The following is a 21627-nucleotide window of genomic DNA, read 5'->3' on the forward strand; positions in this document are numbered from 1 at the left end:
AAGTAAACAAATGTAAATCATTTCAGCATTACGTTGCAATTCTCTAGTCATATGTTTACAGAAATTACTATGGAGATATATATAGTATATAGGATATAGATATGTAGAAATCAATGCCCAAGTGTACATTAGTATTTTTTAAAGTATTGCTTGATTGTTTTGTTGTTGTTTACCTTGACAACACACAAGACTGCTTCATTTGTATTGGGGTCTGTGCTAATTTTGAAGTTTCCATTTTCATTTCCCTGTAGGATCTTGTAGACAGCCTTTGAGTGAGGAGTGTTTGGCAAGTCCTGGTCATGTACCGCCATTCGTAAAATCTCAACGTCAATTCTGTTTTCTTCTACTTCTGTAAAATACTAAAACAATTGCCTCTTGTTATGATAAATTGATAGCTTTAACAGCATGATTTTCTACTTTAAAATTTACATTTAAAGAAAAAGAAAATAAAGTGATATAGGAACTTGTGAACATAAATTGGAAAGGACTTAAAAAATTCATGCATAGATTATTTCTTTCCTTACTAAACTGCTTTTTCAAATCTTACCCATTCTTCAAATACTAATTCATCTCTTAACTTCTAAATTTCTCTGAAATCACTCAAGCCCTCAGATTTTATCTATTCTGAATTTTATCTATTCTGAATTGCCCTGTTTATATCAACATAGTAAGCCTTTAATATTTATAGATAATTATAACCTACACTGATTTCTTATTATTACTGGATGACTTGTTATTATGCCAATTATTGTTTTTAATTCAATTTAATTTCCCTAGCAAACATTTTAAGGAAAAAGTTTTTCCTTTTTTGAGGAATTAAATCACATTTTTTCCTCTTCCCTCCAAAAAAGAAATACAATTACAGAAGCATATTATATTAAAAGATTTTAAAAAAGTAGTAAACCATAATCTTCTAGAAATGTAAAATAAATTCATAGAAGGATGAAAAATCATTAGAGTACAATAGATCTTGATTCTAATCCCAGTTTTTCCTCTTACATGGTCTAAATGTATGAGATCGTCAGCAAGTTACTTAACTGACTTTTCATTTTCTCTAAACTATGGGATAAACATATCTTTACAAGGTGTAGGGATTCATATAAAATATTGTATGAATGTGCCTGTCACTGGAGGTTTTCTTTTCTTTAACTTGTACTCTGGTACAGATTAATGAAAAAATTATTATTTATTAAAAGTTCAGGAAAGAAGAGCCATTTCCTGAAGTATCTTCCTATATATATTTCTTGTACTGTGTACTTCCTAAGGGAAAGTTCCCTCATACATGATGCTGGGAGAATCTGCATATAGATAATGGGAGGTCCACACTGTATGTAGTGCTGTCCCAGCAAAGCAGAGGATATAAAGCTAGTCTCTTTTTCATCTTTTCCTGCACTCTATAAAATAAACTTAAACCCAAGGCATCCAACAATAGAACTTGGCATCCAAGACACTGGTGAATACATGAATAACATCAAGGGCTAAGCAGCCCTTTGATAGCCAAGAGAGTAGTTTTTTCCTAGCATTTAGAAAAAACTGGTTCTTCAATTATTTTTTCAGAAATCATATTCTTTTCATGTTACCTGTAAGTGGTCACTCTTAAAACCAAAATATGGAATCTCACAGAACTACCAAATTCCTTGTGTTTTTTTGAAAAAGTGAAAGAACCGAGGTAAATGAATCCAAAGAGATACTCACAGAAGTTTCTGTAAAATATGGTGGATTGTCATTTTCATCCTCAAGTGAAATAGTAATTGTTCCTGTATTAAATAAACCAAAAGGTTGGCCCCCCATGTCTCGCACTTCCATTATTAACTTGTATGTATCACAATGCTGGAAAAAAGAAAAAAAATGAAAGAAAAAGGTACACTGATGAACTCATCTATTTCCTATAGCTAGTGATTCTCATTGCCATTGAATAGGCTCACATTATTTTATGTTCTTTTTTGATGATTTTAAAATATATAAGTATAAATAAGAATAAGAGATTGGCTAGTCAGTGCAATAGAAACCAGATATGTCTACCATAAAATTTCAAAATTTAAAGCTATTTTGCATCCACACATCACATCAGGTCAATGATCTTCATGAGAACTTGCCCAATACCTTGTGTTTTCCCCAAATCTCCTTAGACACAAAGGAGGTATCCAGAGAAGCCCAAACACAGGCTGTAGGGAAACAATCTGGGGAGGTGGCCAGACTCCTCTGGGAGTTCATTATGAGTATAAATATAATTTAGTGATTCTAAAATTAATCAGTTCATTACTTCTCTATCCAGTAAAGGTGTAGTTGTGGTGATGACACCTGTATCCGGATGTATGGAGAAATGCTTTGGATGATCTGGGATTTGCTGTAAGATTTTGTATTTCAGACGAGTATGGAGAGTGTCTGGTTCATCAAGGTCTATGGCAGTCACTTGTCCCACTGAAGTTCCTGTTCAGAAAAATCCCATATTGTCAACAACTTAAAAGAGTCATAAACCTGAATTACAAACAAGGTATGGTTGTAGTGTATTCTCCCCAAAATGACAAGTGTATTGATTTTACAAACAAGTGGAGTGTCTTAAATGCTCTTCCAAACCCAGGCTCCCCTTAATTATGTGGGTATTCTGAATAACAGGGTTAATATTCCCCATGTCTAAGAACACCCACCCCACCTTTGGTTCGTGTGGTCCTCCAATTCTTCCCTTCAACCCACCACCCCAGCTCACAAGTCATGTTTGGATGGGATCTTCTTTGCATGTCTCACATCTTTTATGGGACAACTTGATAATGTTATGAGAGGAATAGCACAGCTTTGAATATGATAACAAAGAATTTATACCTTGATATTTCAATAAATCTGCTGAATTGTTAATATATGCAAATAATTATTAATATATGTAAGACAAACATTGTATAGCAACCTGAGTATCATTTGGACAAGATTTACAGCCCAGAAGAGTATAAGAAATGTTACTTTAGCAAATCAAGAATTATGAAAGAACACTGTTAAACATGCATGCAGAGGCAATGACAAGAGAATGCAGGAGGCATTTCTTGTAACTTTTTTATTTTCAAAATAAAATGGATACTTCGTGCCTAGGTCACAATCTTGGCTGTCTATAACATTAAATTGGTTTGCCATTTTTTTAATTTGTTTGGAAAATATGCCAAGTAAATGTATGTATATATTGTTATAAGTCAGATAAACATTTCCATCAGATGATTTATTTCTGGGTCTTTGAAAATGTCTTGAAACTTTGTAAAGATTCCAATTATTTATTACTTTATGAATGCATCTGTGATGCCTATGTACATGGTCAAAATAGAAAATGTGGATAGCATTTGTCTGTAACACACATATATGCATCATGGATTAATCTAACAAAGTTGGTAACTTCCCATATTAGCTGCCTTGTACTTACACAGAGCAAAAATAAGCACAAAAAGGTTTGCCTTTGAAGAATTTATGATCTTCAAAGATTACAAGGTTTTATATAGAATATCTTTGACACTCCAGCATTGTTAAATGCTTTTGCATAATCGTGTTACAACATTACTGGGGATTTTAATCAAAGCAAAAATCTAGTTTTTTCCTGAGAGGTGAACTTACCAGTTCTACAATTTTCAGGCACACTGAAGATAGTCACTTTGTTTTCAAAATAGGGAGCGTTATCATTATCGTCTTCAACTTTGAACAGCAAGGGGAGCGGGTACTCCGGGGCATAACCGTCTGCTGTTGTGGCATAGGCGTAGAGCTGAAGGGGAAACAAGCACCGTCAGCTTGTTTGCAAATGACACATTGTGCACAAAATTAAGTCTAGAAGTTGGGAAAAGACATAAGGTTTAAAAAGCCATCCATGAAAGAATATGTAACTAAGAACTTGGGCGATGGAAGATACACTAGCACAGACAATGCTGCCATATGGCTTCAAACCTTGTGCAGCGTTCATGTGATTCTCCCGCCAAGGACTGTGCATTCCAGCTAAATGGAATTACTCTGTTCTCTGAATTAACCGCATACCCTTCCGCTTGTTAGATTGTATATAAATTTCCCCCAGTTATGCTAATAAAAAGTATTTTATTAGAGATTTAAAAAATAGGATTCCATTTATTTATGGATTTGCCTACATGTATAAATAGATATCAATGATCTTCAGAGATTCAATTATCAATTCTTTTCTCTGGTTACCTGCATGTTCTCATTTTTCTATCATACACATATTTCTTGTGTAAAAAAAAAGTGCCAATAAAATCGTATCTAGGTTCCAAAGCCATCTCAAAATGGTATATGCTGGTTCCAAAGGCCAGGACTTAATGTCCTTTTCTTTCAAAGACCATCAGTTTATTTCTGTACTCTTCTTATGTGGTTTATGCATTATAAGTGTTCAATAAATAGTGTTTGAGTTAAACAGATTTTCTTTACTGACAGGACCAAATAAACATGCCCAAGGTGGATTCTGTATTAATTATTCACAGGTCAATTATTCACGGGTCAGTTATTCTCCAGTCAATCTTCCTGATTTTCCTATTGTAACCATCTTCCAAAATGAACCAGGGTTAAAATTCCAGGTATCTCCCTCCTCCTTGTCCTTCATTAGCCTTATCTGTCAGTTGCCAAGTTCTAGAGATGCTGGCATTTCTGTGTCTCTGCCACTCGTTATCTCTCTTTTATTCCTAATGCCATCATTCTCATGAGACTCCAAATGTATTCTACATGTTATCCTACCAACTTTCCTGCAATTTTCCTAACTGACCTTGTCCAATATCTGCAGCACTCAAGAGTCAGAGTCATTTCCACAAAGCACAATTGTAATCCTGATATTACCTAACTAGATTCTTCAGTGATCTCTGTTTCATCTACCAAAGTAACCACAGAATCCCGGCTCCTGTTAAAAGGCAACATTACATCTTCACAGTTTATCTGGAAGGAAGAAGCTTCCGCTCCAGTCTCTGGGATGGATGGTATTGAAATGATCATGTTCTTTCTGTTCCCTTATTTGCGTTTCCCCAAACAACCCCCAGGTGGACTTTGTCAGTTATAAAACTCATACTTTGATTTCCACCAGTCTGATCACTAGATCTTATTCCCAATAAATTCTGAATGCAGAGTGGAAATACAGCAGTGTTCCAGCTCACCATCCCCACCAGCAGCACCGTGGTTTTCTTCACCACCGTCCTGTCCGGATGTCACACTATTCGGCCTTCCTATCCATCTCTTCCTTTCCCCTCAGATTTTGTTTAAGCTGCTGCCATTTGAGATTTTTAGCTACAGAAAACTACAAAATTATCTTATGTCTCTATAAGATGACAATTGTCCTAAAGGATGAAGCCTATGACATACCAAAGCACCCAACACAGTGCCTGAGTAGGTAATTCTTCAATAAATAGATTTTTCCACTCAATTCCATCCATCTTTCCTTTTCAGAAAGACAAACTTCCCTTTAGATTGGCCCTTCGTGGGGCACCTGGGTGGCTCAGGGGGCTAAAGCCTCTGCTTTTAGCTCAGGTCGTGATTCCGGGGTCCTGGGCTCGAGCCCCGCATTGGGCTCTCTGCTCTGCAGGGAGTCTGCTTCCCTTCCTCTCTCTCTCTGCCTGCCTCTCTGCCTGCCTGTGATCTCTCTCTGTCAAATAAATAAATAAAATCTTAGAAAAAAAATTGGCCCTTTGCAAAAATGTATCATAAACATTCTTCACAGAATCACTTGTAATGAATTCTTCTACTTCTTCACATTGGCATTAAAATATCTCCCTCTCTAACTTAAGTCCATCCTGCTGTAATTTACACAACTTCTTACTAGTGCTTCTCTTTATCAGAAATGAAGATCATCTAGTTCCCACCATACAATCACTTGTAGTTTGACATAATAGTGTTTCCTGATCTTTAACCACAAGTTAATATCATTATCTCACCTTCCATAGATTCATTCTCCCTAGGAGAATCTATTTATGTCCCTGTAATAGAGAAACTAATTTAAATACTTTCTTATTTAGTCATTGAGGTGAACTCAATAATAGTACTGGTTTTACAGTAGTGTTCACATTCTTTTATACTAAAGCAATAATCATACACTTGAATATTGCAATAAGAAGTATATAGAACATTATACTTTAAAATTAGTCATATTTTTAGCTGAGTTAGAAGAGTATTATTTAAACTTCTTGTGCATTTTTAGGATATTGTTTCTCCCTTGAATTCTTCTGTAGCTTGAAGAATCTCATTTCTTTTAGCCCTTTTCCACTACAATTTGCTGAGTTGTCTTTTCTTTTCTTTTCCTTTTTTCCTTTTCTTTTCTTTTTCTCTTTCTTTCTTTCTTTCTTTGGGAAGATGGAAACAGTTGCCAACAGGAGTGGGAGCCCGAGTTTGACCTTGTAAAGAAAGATAGCTAGTGTAGACAGGGCAAAGGTAGGAGGAGAGCAGTGGCACCAAAGCTGAGTGGGTACAGAATGTGATTAGCAACATACATTTAAAGACAATGGGTGCGCCTGTGTGGCTGAAAAAGAAATGTATGTTGCAAGATAACAAGGCTCTGGGAAAGGGACTAACCTGAAAAATTTTCCCTGTGTATTTACAAAGATACAGATTCTCCTCAACACTCAAAGAGAAACATGTTTGTAACTGCTTTCTTTCATAGAATAGCCTGGAATTATTGAAGAAAATCCTCTACTTACACAAGAATTCTTTGAAAAGATTTGATAAAATGGACTTATACACATCCCTGAAAGATTGGATGTATTTAATGGTTTAAGACAAACTCTTGAAACTGCAATAATGATGTGATTCATCCAGAAAAATACTTACAAGCCAAGATCAAACAATCTAACATGGGGCAAGAGGGAGAGTAGGAGCACAATGAGAATGTGTATTGAATTAGACCCGTGGCAACCTGTGCCAATAATTAATGAAATCAAATTATTTCAGGTAATAATAATTGAGTAATGCATAACATTTATATAGGTTAGATAAATGCAAAAAATTGGGAAATCCCATCAAAATCCTGTTTTTGAGGACAAAATCCTAGAGCACTTGTATTATTTTTAATTTTTTTTTAAAGAGCTGTTTGGTTTTCATACTGATTTTACTAATATTTAATTTGTGTATTTAATGTTTGCAACAGCTCTGAGGTAGATAAGACAACTATTAGTAGCCTGTAAGGCAGAGAAGGAAACAGATTCTTGAAGATTGTGAGTCGTCCAAGCCTAAAAGAAAAAGTGGCAGATAGTGAAGATCTACTAATTTCCAGAGTAATAAGCTTTCCAATGTAAAGCTAGTAAGTGAAATCAATTTGATACAAAAACAAAGATGTATTATTTTAATTTACACCTCTATGTTGACAGAGAAGGCTACCATTGTGCATTGCCTCAAGTGATTTCATGTTTCATCATGTTTATATCTGGCTGTTATACTTCCCTTTACAAATCTTACTAATTTGAAAGAGGTATTTCTTAATATCAGTTCAATCTTCACTATGATTTAATGGGAACTAGAGAAACATGGGTAATTCTGAAATAAAAATTATCCAGAAGCCCAACATTAATAAATTCCAAACCGTTTTATTTCTTTTGTCCTTTAAAAGATGTTAAAAAATAGGAAAGTAACTTTTTAAAAAAAGTAATCTCTACATCCAACATTGGGCTTGAACTCACAATCCTAAGATCAAGAGTCACATGCTCTACCAACTTGAGCCAGCCTGGCACACCAATGTAACTTATTTTTTTTTTTTTTTAAAGATTTACTTACTATGTATTTTAGGGATAGACAGCACAGGGGTGAAGGACAGAAGGAGAGGGAGAGAGAATCTTAAGCCAATTCTGTGCAGAGCACAGAGCCCCAGGTGGGCACGGTCTCATGATCCTGAGATCACCACCCTGAGTCAGTCGCTTAACTGACTGTGCCAGCCAGGAACCACCACACCCCCCCCTTTTTTTTTAAAGATTTTATTTATTTATTTGACAGAGAGAGATCACAAGTAGGCAGAGGGGCAGGCAGAGAGAGAGAGAGAGACAGAGACAGAGGAAGCAGGCTCCCCGCTGAGCAGAGAGCCCAATGTGGGACTCGATCCCAGGACCCTGGGATCCTTAGATCATGACCTAAGCTGAAGGCAGAGGCTTAACCCACTGAGCCAGCCAGGTGCCCAGAACCACCCCCTTTTTATAAATAAAGCTATTCTCTCTTTCTGTTCTCTGGCAACAATCCAGTGAGAAGCAGCTGAAGACTTCAAAAATTCAAAAACAGGGTGTTATCAGCAGAATAAGAAGTGAAATGTACATTGCAGCATACAGAGCAGGCAGCTTATTATTTCTCCTTAGGAGCGACTACTAGTGTTGGATCTTTTCTCCTTATAATGGATCTATAAAAGGGGCAGAGGGACTGGGTGGCTCAGCTGATTAAGCATCCACCTTCAGCTCAGGTCATGATCCCAGGGGCCTGGGATTGAGTCCTGCATCAGGCTCTTTGCTCAGAAGGGAGTCTGCTGCTCCCTCTACCTGCCGCTCCCCCTGCTTGTGCTCTCCCCACCTTTCTTTCTGACAAATAAATAAAATATTTAAAAAGGGGGAGGTCAGAGAATTTACATATTCACATGCACACATACCTATATCTATATATTTTTCAACTTTATATGGTTTCTTGATAGATCAAAATGCTTGCAATGATGCTTAGCATACCTCTCCTATTAGAATCTATGTAAGCTATTTTTTTTTCCTTTTAAGATTTATTTGACAAAGAGAGAGAGGGTGCACAAATAGGGGGAGTGGGAGGGGGGAGTGGGAGAGGGAGAAGCGGGCTCCCCATTGAGCAGGGAGCCTGATGTGGGGCTTGATCCCAAGAGCTTGGGATCATGATCCAAGCTGAAGACAGAAGCCCAACCAACTGAGCCACCCAAGTGCCCCTGTAAGCTATTTCTATTTCTCAAATTAATAATTTGATATTATTATGAATAAAGTATGTTTATTCAGAGAATTTAGGTGGGAGCATAAAATTATAAGGACAATATGTCATTCTAATCCAAACATTTAATTTAATTACGAAATCCCTAAAGTGGGACATTTATGTTCTAAAAATTTCACCACCTTATCCAGTGCTTTGACATCCTTAGGACAGAGTCTCCACCCGCCCCCCCATCCCTCGTCATTCACTTCTTTCATGGCTGCCTTTGTGTGGCTACCAGTTCCTTCTTATCTTTTCTTTTTCTTTTCTTTTTTTTTTTTTTTAATATTTTTATTTATTTATTTGACAGAGAGAGAGAGGGAACAGAAGCAGATGGAGTGGGAGAGAGAGAAGCAGACTTCCGGCTGAGCAGGGAGCCTGATTTGGGGCTCGATCCCAGGACGTTGGGATCATGACCCTAGCTGAAGGCAGGCGCTTAACAACTAAGCCACCCAGTTGCCCCCCTGCTTATCTTTTGGATATCTGCTAAGATGTTAATTTCTGGACTACCCAAGTATGAGATAACTTTCCTTTCTATGGACTCATTTAACAAAGAGTCCTTCAATTACACTCACTTCTAATTCAAGAATCCAAGCACTTAAATAATTTAACTCACCATCTCCCTAAAACTCACTGTGAATTTCTTCTGTATGTCAGGTTAGACCTCAGAACACTGAGGAGATATGTGAAGTTTGAAACAGAAAAAAGAAAGGATTTAATTTTCTGAAGAGCTGAATTTTACTTTGGGTCAAATTAGATAAAATAAGAGAAATTGGTAACTTATTCTGGATTACTAAAGAAATAAAATGATATCCAAGGCTCTCATGGCTGAAGGACAGTCAGAGGGAAAAAAAGAAAAGAAGCACAATATTATTCAAGAGGTAAAAGCAGTGAACCTCAGTTTTATGATATGTTTAGAATTATGTTGGGTGACTTCAAATTTTCAGTTGCTGGGGCCCATCCCAGAACAATTAAACCAGAATTTCTGGGAAATGACCTAAGCATCAGTATTTTTGAAAAAGTTCTCATGTGATTTATAATGTACAGTCAGGTGGAGAATAATTGAACCTGTTATAGGGAAATACAAACTCAAGAAAATTCACCACTGTTGTCCCAGGGTTCTATAAATCAAAGCCTGTGCTTTAAAATCTGTCATTTTATTTTATAGAGCTTTTCTCCCCTTATGATATCCATTATCTTTCTTCACCAATTGTGCTAATAGAAATGTTAAGTTTACATCATACTATAATGATATTTAAAATACTAAATCAAATGATTAATTTTTCTAATATGTAAATAAGCTGTATTAAAATTACAGAAACTGGGGGTGCCTGGGTGGCTCAGTGGATTAAGCCTCTGCCTTCGGCTCAGGTCATGATCTCAGGGTCCTGGGATCAAGCCCCGCATCTGGCTTTCTGCTCAGCGGTGAGCCTGCTTCCCCATCTCTCTGCCTGCCTCTCTGCCTACTTGTGATCTCTCTCTTGCTCTCTGTCAAATAAATAAGATTAAAAAAAAAAAAACTACGCTTTAAAATTACAGAAACTGTAACTGAAAAAATAATTCTCAATAATCCAATAATCTTACTGGAAACTGTTCATACTGCTCACGATCTATGCTTCGCGTACAAAAGATGTCCCCTGTGTCCTTATCTATGTAGAACAAATTGAAGGGCTCTTTGTCCACTCCTGGTCCACTTATGGAGTAAAAGATGGTGTAGTTCTGTGCAGCATCAGACTGGACCTGTAACATAAGTGACAATATAGTAAAATAACAAATATGCTATGGTAATACCTTCAACCTAATCTGTTGTGATGCTTTAACTATTATCACTTGCTCTCTTTTCTATTCACCTATTCTTTCCTTCCCCTGTTTCTTTATGCATCATCCCATATTTTTCAAGCTCTTATTCATACTCAGCAACGTGCAAAGCCACAAACTGGATCATCTATATGATCCTAAATTTTTTTGAATTCTCTGCATATTTATGGAAAATCTTGGAGTTAAACATACCTTCACAATTTCTAGTCACTTAATCCTTATTCCTATGTAAAATATAGTAACAATTTCAGTGGTTTTGAGTTATTTGAAGTGGAAACTTTTCTGATTTAAAAAATTAAAAATAACACAACCTCCCACCCACCATTAAGACCTAATTTCAAAGCTGGCCTATTAATACACTCCAGGTAGCTGGCAGTGACATCTCCTTTTTGGTAAACAAAAATACCAGTCTTTTTTTGTGAGGGTAAGTGTGAATTGAGGGGACAATTGAATTATGCAAAATCTATAGGCATGTCCTCTGAGCAAAGAAGAGTGAAGTCTGGTGGACTATTCAGGAGAATCTGGATATAGATTTAAAAGCATCAGAAACTCAAAATATGAAACTTGTTTGTAAATGCGGAATAGGATTTCTGGAGGAAAGTGACAAAATACACTGATTTTTTTATTTTTTTAAGTTCTGGTGAATGGGTGATCCTTATTAGTACAAACAGGTAAAAGCCCTGAAAGTTTTAAAAGTAAACAAGCTATACTATATAAAGTCAAATGAGGTAAAATGTACCTGCTGAACATGTTGTGGAAATGGACCTAATGAGTTCTCCATCAGCGAACAGGGAATAGGGGCCCATCGTCTCTTGCTGCGTTTGAGAACTGTGTCTCTGGTGTGCCTCTTCTTGGGAAGCTGCATGTGATGAGAGATGAAGAAATAGAGCCCAGCCTCTCATCAGGAACTGTGATTTTCACATGTACACCAATGTGAAGAAAATAAGTAGGGGTTGCACATAATAATATCACAGGTAATACCCAAACTCTTTCTGTTTTTTATTAAGATACACACACACACACACACACACACACACACACAGTACCAGTTTCATTCTGTTTAACCAGTTAATCAACCAGAGATTTGTAGGGCGTTGCTGAAAGATGCCATCTCCAGAAGTATTAACCTCCTAAACAGAGATTATCCGTTAACAAATATCTAAAAACTGATTTTATTCCACTTGGTGTGGTATAACCGATATTTGCCAAAATACTGGCTACAGTGTTTATAGAACTATGCAAAGACAGAGGTCAGTGTTTGTTCAAGTATATTTTATTTTATGTGATGTGGAAACTATAATATGAAAATATGAAACAATGTTTTATAACATTCCTTCTAAATTTGTAATATGTGTTATGCATGTTAAAATGCAAGCACATTCTAAATTTGGTAAAGAACTATTATAATCAAAAGGAATATAGCTGGGAAGTCTCTCACAAATTAAATTACTTATTCACAAGTTATTCCACAAGACTTACTTCAGGGTGCAGACTTTGCTTAAAGTGAGATTTCTGTGAATTTCAGCAATCTCTCCCTTCCCAACTCTTGATCACTACCACTCACGGCAAGAACATGAATGAGCCTGGAGCCTGGGCATTCCAACCAGTCCTGTCGACTGGCTACATGTCATTCCCTGAAGAGAGGGACCCCCATGGCATTTTCTATTATGGTGGGAGTAAGCTGTAGACAACCTCTTTAAAGTGACTGAAACCCACAGTCACTTGGGAGAAAGCCACTCAGGGTGGAGTCCCACACCTCAAACCCGACTCAGTTTTCACTGAGTTTTAGACCCACCCTTGCTTGTTCCTTAGGTTGGTTGTGCTAATTGCCACACCTCAAAGCACTATCTGAAACCTTTGATATTCTGACCTTGCTCCCTGGCTGCAGAGCTGTTCATTTTTGCACCACTTTGTAGACAGCTCTACCACTCCTTGAAACAGTCTAGTCTTTGCACAGGTTAGTTAGAAGGGGAATAAACACACAAGTAAGCATTCAGGAACCTTGATTTTGGCAGGGAAGGAAGTCTATGAAATGAAGGCCTTTTGTAAGCAGAGCATATACCTTCTTTCCTTTCACATCCAGTACAATTTCTATCTTTTTCTGTCCCTGGCTCTGGCCATCTGAAGGAAAAATGGAAAAGCTCTTCCTTTCAGAAGACAAAATGAGGTCACGTGTTGTGTAAATGGAGCCATCTTCTAGAATCCTGAAGTCAGGGTCGCTGGACAGGATTAGAGTGGTGGATGGGAAACATTCCTTCAGATTCACTGCAGGGAAGACATTGGCAGCAATTTGTAAAATAAAACAGGAATAGAACAAGTTTTACAGGAATGACAACTGACAGTCCGTGAGAAGCAGAAAGAGGGAGGTGACGCTTGGAGGTTGTTGAGTACCTATTATTATAAAATTGAGGGGCCATGTAAATTAAATAATTTAATTAAATAAATGGAGTCATAGTTTCCATTATTTTCACCATAAATTAATTTGTGAATAGCTATAAAATATTTTGTTACTGTCCCTGGATTTATTGTTTCCACTCTAACTCCTGCTTATGGGTTTGTACATATACATACAAATTTATCATTTTATATGTAGTGTTACTGGTATGGTCTCAAATTTGAAACAGGTCTTCAACCATCTTTGATAACTAAAGCTGTCTTGCAAAAAAGAAAGAAAACCAGTCTATACTTCAGTAATACTTGGTATATAATAAGGTTGTTATCAAAATGTTTCCTTTACAGATTCATGTTTAACATATTTAGCATATTTGCTATATGTCCATAGAGTATAGGTTGTATCTCTTTTACAAACTTTTAGAAGAGTTAAGGCAATGGATTAATTTAGAATTTCAAAGCACAGGCCAAAATGATGTCTGCCTTGGAAAAGATACCACTTTTGTATTCAAGGTGTAAACTTAAGGCCAAAGAAAATCCTCATGAAAGGAATTTGACCCTTGGACTCAGAGCAACCAACCTATGTTTGAAGAATGGCTGTGATAGTGAAATTTTATTTGACTTTCACAAGCTATTCTGTGTAACAAATCACACAAATTCTTGTGGGGGGACTTGTTCATTATAGTCAACCTCAAGCACAAATATTATTGGGGGGCATTTAAATTTTAACACAACTGTTTTATATCTAATCAATTAAAGAGCATTGGCTTTGGAATTTTGGCAACAGATTAGTTGATATGAATTAAAATATGCCTCTGGTTTTCATGCCTTCATTCATCTGAACTAAACTCATTTAGCCCTTTGATGTTTGCTAATTTTTCTGGCAAGAAAAGTATACAACTAATGTGGTACTTTAATTGTTTCTAACCACTACCAAAACACAAGTAGTCCATCTTTCATTTTATGTTGGATTTTAATGCCAAGTAGCTATTACAGGGCTTTATCCCAAACTTTACAAGAGCAGCCTGAAGCTAAATGTAGCAGTTAAAACTATGAAATTCTTAATGCTGTTTCTCACCTTTGCCTACAAGTGTTTCAGCCTGAAGATGAGAAGGAACTTGAAGAGAAATTTTCTGACAAGCATCACAAGATAATATTAAAACCTCAAAAAAAGAAAAAAAGAAAAAAATCAGGAATTATATTTGATCACAGACTTCCACGTTACAGTTGTCTTATTGATAAAAAAAAAGTCAATTTCAGAAACAAATTTATCTTCTAGTCCTTCCATATTATTCATATTCATTTTATTTTAAAGATTTATTTATTTCATTCTAGGGAGAGAGAAGGTAGGGATGGGGAGGGACAGAGGAGAGGGAGAGACAGTCTCAAGCAGACTCCAAGTCTGATGCCCAATGCCATGAACCTGATCAGGACCCCAGCCCAAACCAAAAGAGCAATCCTCAACAGATTGCCCCAATCAGGGGCTCCCATGTTCATTTTATTTTATTTTTAAAAATATTATACTTATTTATTTAACAGAGAGAGAGAGAGAGATCACAAGTAGACAGAGAGAAATGCAGAGAGAGGGGGGAAACAGGCTCCCTGCAGAGCAGAGAGCCTGATGCGGGGCTTGATCCCAGGACCCTGAGACCATGACCTGAGCCAAAGGCGGGGTCTTAACTCACTGAGCCACCCAGGTGCTCCTCCCATATTCATTTTAAAAGGGAAAAGCAAAGGAAGTGGCTTTAGGGGCACCACAGTCATTTAGTATTAATGAGAAATTAAAATAAACAGAAGTTCTTAGAACCCAAATCATATCGTATTATTTTCTAAAAATGGGTTACAAACAATTGATTTTACATAGAGATTGTCATCTCTAAGTCCATTCATAAGTGCCACACTGATTTCTTAGCATGAAGAAAGTACTTAACTCTGGAATTTAATGATCACACATTTGTACACAAATCTTCATTTCCATACCCCCACACAATTTGAGGTTATAGTTGATTAAGGCTAGACACCATGACAATTTTTTTTAACCTCATAAAGAACAACACCCACAAAACTTCTCTCATCTCATATTGCTCCTGGAACTGATTGGCATAACCTGGAAAGTCTAAATGGTCTTGAATCAAAGAACTTGTCTAAAAAAAATATAATTCAAGATATAGAAAGTAGCCTTCAACAGAGTAAAGATCCGTAACTAAATTCAAGGCATAGCTATTGTTTTAGAAAGCTAGGTAGTTAAAGGAAAGAAGATAGACTATCTGAGGAAAAAAAAATTATTGGTTTAAAAGTGCTGACAGGTTTAAAACACAATTTGCTTCTTTTTTTTTTTTTTGGCATTTTGTACCTATTTGCTTGCTTTCTGTTTATCAAAATGAATGATTTTTTGTTACTTAAATATAACATAGCATAGATCTAGATTTCCCAGAAACAGGTCAATTTTATGATTAATTTTTCGGAGAAAATATTTGTAGTTTTATGCGATGTATTATTTGAAAGAAAGAGGAATGCATTATTGTCCATACTCAGAGTGTGTAGTTCATTTCCAACTCAATTCAATTGCATTGGCTGTATTTTGTCAGTCTATTTAAATAGTTTGTAATTTTACAAAAGCTCTGTTGTGCAGAAAACACCAAAAACTGGAATTTGAAAAATAAATTGGTAATCACTTTAATTAATTAATTAATTATATTTACTTATTTATTTTAAGCCTCCCTGTTATATGTTTTCACAACATCCCCATATTTCCCTTCCTGGAATGTCACATAAATCTAATCATACAGTCATACAATGCTCTTTCTGTTTCCAGGCCTCTGTTCTATCGGCTTATAAGCTCGGAAAGGGGAAAACCACACCTGTCTTGTTCTCTGTTAGAAACCCAGTATTCAGCACATGGTAGGTATTTAACAAATGGTTGCAGAATGAATTTGATGGAATTACATTCAGTTTAATTTAAATAACCACTTTTTAAAAACATAAGACATGCTTATTTGACTTTTTAATATAGTTTTTCCTAAGGCCAAAGAAAAAACTAAATTATATCCCAAGAACTTTCTTATCATAAAGAATTCTATTAGTAATGATCTAAATATATGATGTGGAAAGAGCACTTTGTAATTGACAAAATATGTATACATATGCACAAGTCTCTGTGTATATATATGTGTGTGTATAGATATATATATTTAACCTACATACACACACACACATTATTCTCATAGTATATAGTCACATTCCCAACTCCGATACAGATCTTTCCTTTCTGCCCTAAGACCCCCACTTCTTTGCTTCTGGCTCTGTAGGCAGAGCCAATGGAAGTTTCCAGAAGTACTATTCCCATCTTCAAGTTAAATTAACAGCTTAATGATTTGAGGGAGCTGGAGTCAGACACCCTTTTAGCTATTATGGGGGTTAAGGATGGATGGGCAAGGGATGAACCAAAGGAGACTGGACACAGCAGAGACCAGAAGCAAAAGTAATCTGGATGAATCCCACAGAAATCTTTCACCGCATTTTACCCAATACTTAATTTAAGGTGATCTCTGAGGTTGTTGGCTGCCTCCCACTCCCCAGGGAGTTACAGAATGAGAATTTGACCATCAACCCTGCATCACATATTTATATGGGGAAAATGTTTACCCCCATACAGTGAAATCTTTAAATTCTTAAAATATACTTTGAAGCTAAAGGATTTTGCCAAAATGGAGCGGGAAAGAAAGGAAATTCACGGCTCAGAAATGCCATATGGAGATATGGGACCAGTACCCTTCTCCCTCGTCCCCACCAAAGAAAAACAGCACCTGAGTACACACGTACAAAGCTCTAAAAAACCCAAGTGGAAGCCAACTTAATAGAATTTTTTCAATGATGGTCACATAATTGAATTTCTTTTTTATTATTTTTCTCAGGTTAAACCCCTTGCTCAGACTAGGAGTTCTGCTCGTCTCTTAGCTCCTGGTGGGTACAATGAAAGTTCTGGATAACTGCACCTTCACCCAGACTCCCTTTCCTCTTTTTGCAGCTGAGTGGAACTAAGCATGTAAAATATCGACAGCTTATTTAATGACTCCTCGCAAAAGCAAACCTCAGAATGTCTGGGCCATGTGCCCGAGGAATGAATTCATTCCACGACTCCTTGGGAAAACACCACAGCAAGACTGAACCGGGGAATCCCTTGAAAAACTCTAACATCCAGGCAGTGGGCACGTTAAGAGTAAACAAAACACCAGCCATCTCAGGTCACGGGTCTCTCAACTCTCCCTTGAATTTGCCTCAGCTTTGTTTTTGTTTTCCCAGTCTATCTTCTTGGACTTCCACTGCCACCCCTACTCTCTTTCAAGCCCAAACTGGAGGGAGGAAGCACGTAGTGACACGCTTGAATTCCCTAATCCTTTGGTTGTTACTCACCAGGAGACAGAAAAGGAGCTGCTTACAGAAGATGCTCCCTGGGGCAGCAGAGGCTGCAGCCATCAGAAGTGGTCCCAATGGTCAGGACTGGTGGCTGGATAGCAGGGCAGCTTGGGATGCCACCCTGGGCTTAAGCAGATTCCCAATGGCTGGCACGTGTGCGGGGCACGCTGCGGCCACCTTGGCGCAGCTGAGCTGGGTTTGGAGGAGAGTCAGGAGGCAAAGCGATAAAAGACAGAAGGAGCAGCCGGAGAATTGCTTTCCTCCTATTTCCAGGCCAGTCCTCCTCCTTCCAATTCAATTACCTCTGAATGTGAAGAGGTTTTCCTACAAGTGGGGAGGGTGGGGTACGAAACACCCCCAAACCCAGTCACTAGCTCCTCCTTACAGCTTTCAAAATTTCTCCTGCCACTTGACACACAGGCAGAAGCAAGAGGGAACACCCTCCATCCTCAGCCCTCCTCCTTCCCCCCAGGTTGATGCTCCCCGGTTATTACCCACTCCCACGTCCTCCACTCCTTCTTGGCCTTATTAACCTGTCTTGCCCCTGGGTGCAAAGAGAAATGGTGCACCAGCTCCGTACAAGGAAGTGATACCGCCTCAGCTGCAGTTTTGGCAAATCCGGGGCCATAGGCCTGTGCAATCACAGCCATCAGACGTTATCTCCCCATCGAGGCGTTTAGGTGTGTTGTCTGCCACAGGTGTTCCGCAGCGGCTCCATGGGAGGGAGAGCTGGTGCTGTGGTCACAGCGGCAACCTCGCTGTGTCTACACCCCGTCATCGGCTGTCCCCCAGGGTCTGGTCTTCTAGGTGCACAGTGTGTAGAGACCTCATAAGAGAATGAAGAAACAGCTGGGATATCATTTTTTATGGCATTCTTTTTGCTACTTGTGACGCAATGAATTTTTTTCATTTTTCATTTTTTTCAGTGTCCTTATTTGAGAACTACGATCTGAGACCAGCTCTCTTTCAAATCACGCCATTCATCCTAATTACTGGTACCTCACATGTGGGCTTTCCTAGCCTAAAAGTACCATATTCCAAGCAGTTCAGTTTCTTAAACACTAATGATGCTTGCAAAGAGGTCTAAAGCATCGTGTTTCCTGCCACGACTCAGCGAGTCCAGTATCAATGGCACCCATCAGCAATGAGGGACATTAGAAAAAGAGGGTAAATATTTTCAAATGGTAATTATTTCATTTGGCCTACAGAGAAGGAACTAAAATTCCTATTTCCTGAGCCACTGCTAAAAATCAGGAACCATGGTAGGCATTTCAGTGATTCCTCCCAAACAGCCCAGCAAGGGCTCCTTGGAGATGATGAAACCACTAGAAAGGATGTGATCATCTTTTGCTAGCTGACCCACAGACGATGGAGAAGTCCACATTAGAACCAGGCCTGACTGTCACTAAAATGCTACTTTTTCACTGCCCTCTTATTTCAATGATAAATACAGACGTGTATGTTGAAAAGGAGCAGAAGGTGATAAGGCGTGGGATGTCTGAGGGGCTCAGTCAGGTAAGCATCTGCCTGAGGCTCAGGTCGTGATCTCAGGGTCCTATGATTTGAGTCTTGTGTCCCTCTCCCTCTGCCTGCCGCTCCCCCTGCTTGTGGGCACGCTCTCTCTCTGACAAATAAATAAATAAAATCTTTCAAAGGGAAAGAAAGTGATCAGGTGTGTAAGCATTCAGCCTTGCTGAATAAGCCAGATTGGGCTTATTAATACTTATTATATTTATTAATAGTTATTAATACTTAAAATGTATTCAGAAGCCGTTATAACCTAATGCCTCTTTCTAGCAGTCCATCGTTTGGAAAACTGTGAGCATCTGGCCTCTTTTGTGAGAGTCATTCTATGGTCAAGTAAAATGGTTGTTAAACCATTTACGTTACACATCCTTTTACATGAAATTACTCTTCCTGCTCTTGCTACTGACATTTTGACCTCGTGTTTAACTGAAAAGTAAAGGCACAGCGCAATATCTGTGCTGCTGAGAAAGGAAGGGTGAAAGATTTTCTTTTGGTTATTCAACAGTGGGAGCAATGCCTTTCCTGCATATAAATGCAGACATAGGAATATAACTGCTTCTTTGCACGTAGAGGCTGGGAAGATTTGCAAAATAAAAGACCAGGGAACTAGAACTCAAGATATCTGGTAGTGTTTTATTGCCGAAGGTATAGCTACCAATAAATACATCCTGTGTCTGCACTGGAATTTGTTCAGAAAATAAAGTCACTTTAATTGGATATCTTCATATTTGATGCTTTGGGAGAAAAGAAAAGAATGGAAATATAGAAAGAGGAATAATTATCTGACCATACATGTACAGATCCAAGTGTAATTCTGTCTGTGTATGCTTCTGCCTGGTCAGGTGTATATTTACATATAGGTATATCTAAATATAGTTATAATATTATAGGTTATTCGGAAAAAGTTCTTTTTTTTGTGTGTGTATGTTAGTTGTATTTTGTTCTAATCTATGTCTAAATTACCAGCATAGCTGAGTGACTGATGGTGAAGTACAGTGGTTAGCAGCTTGGATTCTTCAGATTAAGGGCTTAGACTCTGAACCTAGATTACCTGGCCTTCAACTCCTGGCTTTACTCCTCACTACCAATATGCCATTAGGCAAGTTACTTAACCCCTCTGCACCTCAGACTCTTCATCTATAAAATGGGATAACAATAGCTGCTAATTTATAGGTTAGTATGAGGATAAATGTCATAATACATAGAAAGCATTTTGAACAGTATCTGGCTCATAGCAAGTGTTAATGTTTTATACCATATAATTGCCTAAGTGTGCAATAAAACGTCAAAGCAACTACGCTTCCAGGAAAACAAACACAAAATTATTGTAAATCCAAGGTCTCTTGTGTAAAAGCTACCTAAAGATGCACAAACAGATGCATTCATTGAACAAATATTTAAGGGTGCATATATAGGACTCTCACCTCTGCTAGAAGATAAACACCATATACAGAAAAAAGGAAGACAGACATCTTACTAAAATTTTTAAAAAGTACAACTTTCTGAAGGAAAGTACAAATATAGTTTTCTTTCTAGTTCAAAATATAGGGTAAAGAAGACTGTAGCAAATATTAAATAACTTAGCCACTTAGAAATTAAGACTAGACAATGATTATATTCTAAATGCAGAATCTTGTAGAAGAAAAAAATTTTTCAATATGTCAGTATCACATAACCTGATTTCCACCACTGATTTATGATCATACAGAGAAAGATTTAAATCTAAAAACCCATGTGGCCTTTATAGTTCTTTAGTTTTTAGCTTAAGACATGTTGAGAAAATATGCCTTCTTATGAATTTTCAAGAAAGTGTCTTCAGGAAATAGTGACAAATTTCTTTCTTTTCTTACTTTTTTTTTTTTTTTTAAGATTTTATTTATTTATTTGACACAGAGAGAGAGAGAGAGTACAGCAGGGGGAGTAGCAGGCAGAGGGAGAGAGAGAAGCAGGCTCACAGAGCAGGGAGCCTGATGCAGGGCTCGATCCCAGGAACCTGTGAACATGACCTGAGCCAAAGGCAGACACTCAATGACTGAGCCACTCAGGTGCCCCATGTTTTGTTTTGTTGTTTAACCTTAATTTAATTTTATTTTTTTCAGTGTTCCAAGATTCATTGTTTAGTGACAAATTTCTTCAGAAATATTTATGCACAGCCAACTTGTAGACAGTGTTATCTTTGAATAAATTCAAGGCCTCAAAATGGCCATGTACTGATAGAATTATTCTCTCTGTCACGTGACCCAATTTATTTTAAAAGACTCTGGACTGGTAGGAATCTATGTACATTGATGAACCCATAATAAGACACTTTCTGTTAAATATGTATGACCCAAGATAACAAACTACAGGGATAAATGAGGGCGTATGATCTTAATATGGGAGGGTAGAAGTGTATGAACAAAGGAATAAAAGTGCTTTTTTTTTTTGCTATAAAAGACACATTGGATCCCATAAATTCAATGTACCACAGTGGAAAGCCCCTTCAATTCCATTGGAATCAAAGGTCCTTTATCTGGGCAAAAGGTTATTGAAAATTAGAAGTAATTCATAAGTACTGATAATTATTAG

General features: G+C 37.4%; 1 protein-coding gene across 2 annotated transcripts in view; it reads right to left on the reverse strand.

Moving 5' to 3' along the window:
• The window catches only part of DSC1 (desmocollin 1), a 36173-nt gene that overhangs the window by 13957 nt on the left and 589 nt on the right, over window positions 1–21627 (reverse strand). Inside the window, exons 2-10 of one of the 2 annotated variants that reach the window (XM_013051477.2) lie at window positions 17530–18358; window positions 14195–14279; window positions 12788–12990; window positions 11465–11584; window positions 10492–10647; window positions 3592–3736; window positions 2264–2430; window positions 1696–1830; window positions 174–359 (exon numbers count right to left, since the gene is read on the reverse strand). In XM_013051477.2, the coding sequence (XP_012906931.1) occupies window positions 174–359; window positions 1696–1830; window positions 2264–2430; window positions 3592–3736; window positions 10492–10647; window positions 11465–11584; window positions 12788–12990; window positions 14195–14279; window positions 17530–17592 (1260 nt within the window). In that variant the 5' untranslated portion in view covers window positions 17593–18358. Of the gene's footprint in view, window positions 1–173; window positions 360–1695; window positions 1831–2263; window positions 2431–3591; window positions 3737–10491; window positions 10648–11464; window positions 11585–12787; window positions 12991–14194; window positions 14280–17529; window positions 18379–21627 lie in introns of those variants that run through there. The other variant, XM_004742874.3, reaches the window with a different exon arrangement.

Source organism: Mustela putorius, unplaced genomic scaffold (assembly GCF_011764305.1).
Source record: "Mustela putorius furo isolate JIRA1106 unplaced genomic scaffold, ASM1176430v1.1 tig00003858_pilon_pilon_pilon, whole genome shotgun sequence".
NCBI classification, from domain to species: Eukaryota; Metazoa; Chordata; class Mammalia; order Carnivora; family Mustelidae; genus Mustela; species Mustela putorius.